At 49.0% G+C, this 5,982-nt stretch overlaps 1 protein-coding gene across 1 annotated transcript; it reads right to left on the bottom strand.

Moving 5' to 3' along the window:
- Positions 1 to 742: 742 nt before the first annotated feature.
- BARHL2 (BarH like homeobox 2) lies at positions 743 to 5,764 on the bottom strand. Its single transcript, XM_074962237.1, has 3 exons — positions 5,083 to 5,764; positions 3,251 to 3,476; positions 743 to 1,560 (listed from the first exon to the last, which is right to left on the bottom strand). Exons 1-3 carry the CDS (start codon positions 5,642 to 5,644, stop codon positions 1,248 to 1,250), a joined length of 1,101 nt encoding a protein of 366 aa, XP_074818338.1. The 5' UTR covers positions 5,645 to 5,764; the 3' UTR covers positions 743 to 1,247.
- Positions 5,765 to 5,982: the final 218 nt, after the last annotated feature.

Below are 5,982 nucleotides of genomic sequence, written 5' to 3'. Positions count from 1 at the left end.
AGTCAGCCGCCTCGCGCTTGCTGTCTGTCCTGCTCGCTTCCCCCAAGCATGCTGCTGCTCTGGAACAGCTGCTAGGCTAGGGACCACAGTCCCCTTTCCCAGGCAGCAGGCCACCCAACCTTGCAAACCATTCAGTTTCCTAGTCAGCTTCTTAAATATTCAGGAAGGGGAGAAAGGGAGAAATACACAGAGAGAGAGAGAGAGAGAGAGAGAGAACAGACCACAGCTAGAGCAGCAAAATGATCATTTCAAAAGCATCTGTCTGTCTGTCCCTCATGCAGCTCCGGAAAGACTGAATCCTGCAAACAAAAGAAATCACCCCACTATTATCTTAACCATCAGCTTTAAAAAAAAACACACCCGACGATGTTTAAACTAAGGGCTCGGGTAGATAGGACTTTAAAAATATAGAAACCAAACATACAAATCTTACAGATCATTGAACAGTGGCCCTAAAACGACGGGCTCTGGTTTGGGGACCCGAATTTCTTGCATCAGTTAACTTCAGTAAAATTAGCTTACTTAGATTTCCATTTTTTGTTACAAAAAGATAGTTTATTTCTGGTTGCTTTCTCTCTCTCTCTCTTTTTTTTTTTTTTTTTGGTAATTTTCAGTCACAAAAAAAAATCTATATTTTGTCACCTAAGCATTTATTTTACTGAGTTCAAAAAGACATGAAAAGGGAGAAGGGGGAGAAATCATGTATTTTTTTAGTAAGGTATATAAGTGAATTTTTGACAACATATAATAAATATGATATATCACTTCGCACTCAGTCTGTTCAAATGTACATTTCCTTTCAGATTACGGAGCATGCCACTTTTCAATTAGAAAAAAGGTCATGAGAAATCAGTGCAAAGTTCTCCGTTACCCCTGGTCTTCCGCGCTGAGGGACGGGAGGTTGGGTTTGTTCTTCGTATCCCTCGGTCCTCCAGAGTCTCTGCTGGCTCGGGTCTGGCTCCCTCCCTCCCGCTGTCTCCCGTTCCGAGCTTGCCTAAATCATTGCTCCGTCTCGCAAGCCCTGGAGGTGTGTTCGATGGGTTGGTTTGTTTCACTTACTGGATCGGCTCTGGGTTCATGGTTCAAAAGTCCCTGCTCTGATTGAATCGTCTCCGGGGCTGGCTCTTGGCTGCCTTCAGAAGCTCCTGGCCCCCTTTTATCTCCCCCGCAGTCGCTTAGCTCCTGCTTTTGGTGGTCGGTTTTTATTTGGGGCAGGGGGGGCTAGCGGCTGGGACAGCGGCGAGCTCTCACCGGGGGTGCGGGGTACCCGGGATAGGGCTGGCCAAGGGGTTGAGAGCGGGCTGACCCCCGGGCCCCAGGCCGTGGATGAGCACGCGGGGCACGAGGGGCCGCTGGAGCTGAGGGTGCGGAGCTGGGGGAGTCCGGTACATGCTGCTGTACATGGCCGCGGCCGCTGCAGCCGCTGTCGTGCTGTCCATGCTACCCAGCAAGCTCGGGTGGTAGAAATAGGGAGAAGGGAACATCCTCTGGAGAGCGGAATAATTCCCGGCTTCGGCCAGCAGCTCCAGTCCCACCGCCGTCTGCCGCTTCCACTTCGTCCTGGAAGAGAAGGAGCACACAGGTCTAGAGCTAGCCCGGGACCAGACCCCGCCACGGCTGCTCCGTTTCCAAGGGCCGAAAGAGTTCCCCAGGGACGTGAACCCCAAACCCTACCTGTCCTTGAAAATTCTCTTTCACACACACACACACACACACACTCTCCTTTGCAACCCGAATGTCTGCTCCGCCATCCTGCCCTGGCAAACAAATCAGTGGGGAAATCGACCTCAGGTCCCCGGGGTTTAGCCACACGCACAATGAAATGAAATGAAATCCAGGGGACAGTTTCCCCTTCCGTTTGCAGGCTTTCCGGAGTGCGACGTTCTAGAATCGCAGGTGTCTGTGCCTTCAAACTTTGCAGTGTCACGAAACCTGAGGGACTGATTGGTCCTGCATCCTAAAAACCGAACTAAAAATAAATAATAATAATAATCAAACCGTGCCTGCAACATAAAGACGCAGGAAAATATCTAACAAAGAATGGCGAAATGCTTTCATTTCTAGACAGCAGGGATCCCCGCTATAAAAAAATATTGACTCTTAGTTTGGCAGCATGTTTATAGCGGCACACACGGTATTTTCGCTCTCCTGACACAATATTTCAACAATTTTGTGTCCCGGCCTTTCCCCCTTGCCGAAGCCCTCCCTGTGCCGAAGCCCAGTGAGATGCCTTGCGAGATGTGAGCTGGTGGATACACACACACACTGCAATCCCAGCACAATTAATAAACATGGCGCCCTGTTTAGATTGGATACAAATGACACTAATGTTTTCCGACAGAATTAGGGTGGCTGAAACCGTATGTAATGAGACAGAAAATTACGGCAAAGATGACAACTGGACGTCGGTTTCCCAACCGAGTCCGCCGCGATCAGAAAACACATACGCTTACTTGCCTCTTCGGCTTCACAGCGCGGACAAATGGAAACCAAGCACTTTTGTCTTGTTTTTTTAACCCGACCCATATTACAACGCGATTCACTAGTCACTGTCCTAAGAGCACACACGGGGAAATCCTCGCCAACCCCACGATGGCCAAACGGGCCACAGAGGCATGCCCAGAGCAACACTGCCTACAGCGATTTCAGCGGGATTTCTTTCCCGGTAGGTAGGTGCCTGGGACACAGGAAGAAGGACATGGCCCCAGTTTTGCAATCAAGATTTGGCCATTACTTATTCATGTGTGTATTCGTTCACATTTATATGCTCTGCTTTATTAATTAGCCACTTTGTTGACTGACTAGACTGTCAAGTGCAGGCAACCTGCACGGGCGCCTCCATGGCTTTTCTTGGCCTTTCCTCGAGAGCGACTGCAGCCGCTAACACCAGGCGTATTTCGCAGTTTACTTATTGACTTTATTATCCTTCCTCTTACCTGTCCATTTAATTTCATTTTAGGCACGTTACTACTCCCTTTATTCTAGCATGGGCAAGGAGAGTGTGTGTGTGTGTATTGGGGGAAGGGGGGGTTGTTCCTTTCTGCCATCTACCAACAGTCACAGATGTTTGCGCTCCCTGCCCAGATCTCACTGCGATTGCCTGGAGAGGTGGGGTGTATTTCTTCCCCCGGCCTTCAGACCGTTTAGCTCAGACTGTCTGAGCGGCAACACTGTTTTTAGGGGCTTTGGGGAAATTGTTTTTTTTTGGGGGGGGGAGGCGGAGCTCCTTGAGTCTGCCCGCCTCCCTTACCTCCGGTTCTGGTACCAGGTTTTGACCTGCGTGTCGGTCAGGTTGAGAGCCGCAGCCAGGTCCATGCGGTCTTGCACGCTCAAATACTTCTGCCGCTCGAAGCTCCTCTCCAGCTGATTGAGCTGATGGTCCGAAAAGGCCGTCCTCGCCTTCCGAGGTTTCTTCGCTCGGACTGGGGGGCTATCCCGGCTACTTGTAATCTCCCGGTCGCCCTCTTCTTTTGTCCCTAGGAACAATTCACAAGCACAACACTAGAAACAGGGTCTAAAGCAGCAACCCAAGGCAAGGCTGCTCGGGGTCTGGGACTCGGGGCAAAGTCGATTTCTTTCTAGAGTTGATTATCATCTGACTGCTGCATTCAGGACTCCAAGGACATCCCTTAATTTAGCTGATGCCTTTTCGTACCTACGTGTCTAAGTGGGTTTGACAGGAGGGTCTGGCGATTTCTCTCTATGCAGCCGACAAACAGTCCCCCTTTCTGGGGTAAGGTTTTTCCCCTTTCAGGTGCACTTGGGGGAGGTTAAAATAAAGTGCAGAACAGCGAGCGCATCAGATGTGCTAATGCCTCCGACAGGATATGTCACCCAAGCACCAAGTTGAGCTCAAATTGCTGAGCACGTCCTGGTGACAGCGCTAAGATTTCCGGATTCTATTTGTCAACTTTGGTTTTTTTGCTGAAATGCTGGGAAATCGATATGTCAATCCATCTCTGTTTGTACCAGTTTTTGCAGCGCTCCTTGATCTTCCCTGCAGGAAGAACAATAATCTCTCTAATTGACCCACTGGGGAGGTTGGTGCACAAAAAATCGCCAGACCAGACTGTTCATCTGTTTGGGGCACTCTTATGCTAATGTTAAAATAGCAAAATTAATGGCACACATGAGCGTCTTTCTATTATTCATCGCACAACATGGCAAAATAGGTGAATGGCGTAAAATTAGGAAAATGTGTCCTCTCACCGCATAGTTTAAAGTGTGCCTCGTGCAAAGCCATTTTGCAGAAAACAGAGAATCCTTCTTCGGCATAAATTAAGGAAAAGGCTTTTCAAAGGGCAGCTATCTTCTTAAATATAACCCCCACGCCCATACACACGCAAATATATGTATATTTAAAACAGGAAATACCCCACTATTGCAGACTCCGCAGGTGTACACAATTCGAAAAAGAGAAACATCCCATCCCAGCATAGGAAAACACTGGGAGCTCATAAAATGTAAAAAGCCTTCTACCGTGATCTAGTGAAAAGTTCTTACCTACTTTTAGATCTGCTTGGAAATTTGTCCTATTAAATTAAGTGCTGCTAAACCTCTGTGCTTGGTGTCATTTAAACGGATTAGCATTTAAAAAAGAAGAAATGCATCCAAGTTTAAAAAGAAACAAACGGTCAGACTTTTTTTTTTTTTTTTTTTTGCCAAACAGCTAAACTAAAAAAAGAGGGGCGCCCCAGCAAGAGAAAAAAAGATTTATTTCTCCAGGGATCTGATATTTAAACAAAAAAAAATCAGAGACAATAATTTAAAGAGGATTGGATCTTACTGTTTTTTGGTGGGATTTTTTTTGGTTTTGGTTTTGGATTTTTTGTTTGTTTGTTTGTTTGTTTGGCGTTTTTGTTTTTTGTTACAGCTCCTAAAATATCAGAAATGTGACTAGGGAATTGAATCGCTTCCCATATCAAATTGTGTAGAATACTGGCCACCGGAGAGTCATACCATAAGGTTATTATTAATCAATAGCATTAGTGTTATTAGGAATCAGAGTGAAACCCTGTCACGACAGAGGCTGCTCACAAGCCATGGCGGAAGCGGTAGAGGCGGCTGGGGTAATATACTCACCGTGGCATTTGAGATCATTCTGCGTATCGTCGCGTTTGTCTAGTTTGGTTTTGCTGTCCTCCTGCTCTAGTTTTGGCCTGAAGCTCTCGTTGGCTGCGTTGCCCTCTTGTTTTGGGGTGTGATGGGGAGAGGAGACACTGGTGCTGTAAGGTGCACAAGCCGCCAGCGGTTTGCTGTCGCCCAAAATGTCTTTAATTAAAAAAGAAGAGGTGGAAGTCCTGGGGGCAGAGTTGCCCGAGCCCAACTGTTGTTGCTGTTGGGGTGATTGCTGCAAACTTTGCTGCTGCTGCTGCTGCTGCTGCTGGCCGTGATGGAGATGGTGATGCTCTTGCACCAGATGCTGCTCGGGGTGCTCCAGGGTGACGGAGATGGGGGACGAAGGAGCCGTCCCTACTGTGTCTATCTCCGAACAAGGGGACGGGGTGGCCTGGTTTCTAAAATCCGCAGTCCTGGCATCGCTGTTGAGCTGGCGAAAGTCTCCGTTCATCACGCCGGGGCTGCCTGAGCCGTTAGTAGACAAAATCGTGTCTATTCCAAAGCTCGACCCGCTAGATCCTTCCATTGTGGTCACTCAGAGAGGCGCCTTCATCCCAATCCTCCAGCCGGGGCTCGGGAGGCTCGAGTCACCGCCACAATCGGATCAATACATAAAACAGCAACGAGAATGTCAGTGTCTTTCAAACAAACAGAAAGTGGGGGGGGGGCGAGAGGGGGCTGGGATGGCGACAAGACGGGCTGGTGGAAGGGCAGCCACGGGACTAGGAAAGAAACAAACCCCAGCCGGGGGGGGGGAGTGACCAGGGAGGGGACGGAGAAGGCGCGGGCAGCAGGCTCAGGCGGTGCGCTCGGACACACACACGTGGGGTTGGCCGTGTTGCTCACGGGGCGCTACCGGAGCGT

The sequence above is a fragment of the Natator depressus genome, chromosome 8 (genome assembly GCF_965152275.1).
Source record: "Natator depressus isolate rNatDep1 chromosome 8, rNatDep2.hap1, whole genome shotgun sequence".
Classification (NCBI taxonomy): domain Eukaryota; kingdom Metazoa; phylum Chordata; order Testudines; family Cheloniidae; genus Natator; species Natator depressus.
Note: the sequence above shows the minus strand (reverse complement) of the source record. Positions and strands in the feature narration are given on the sequence as shown.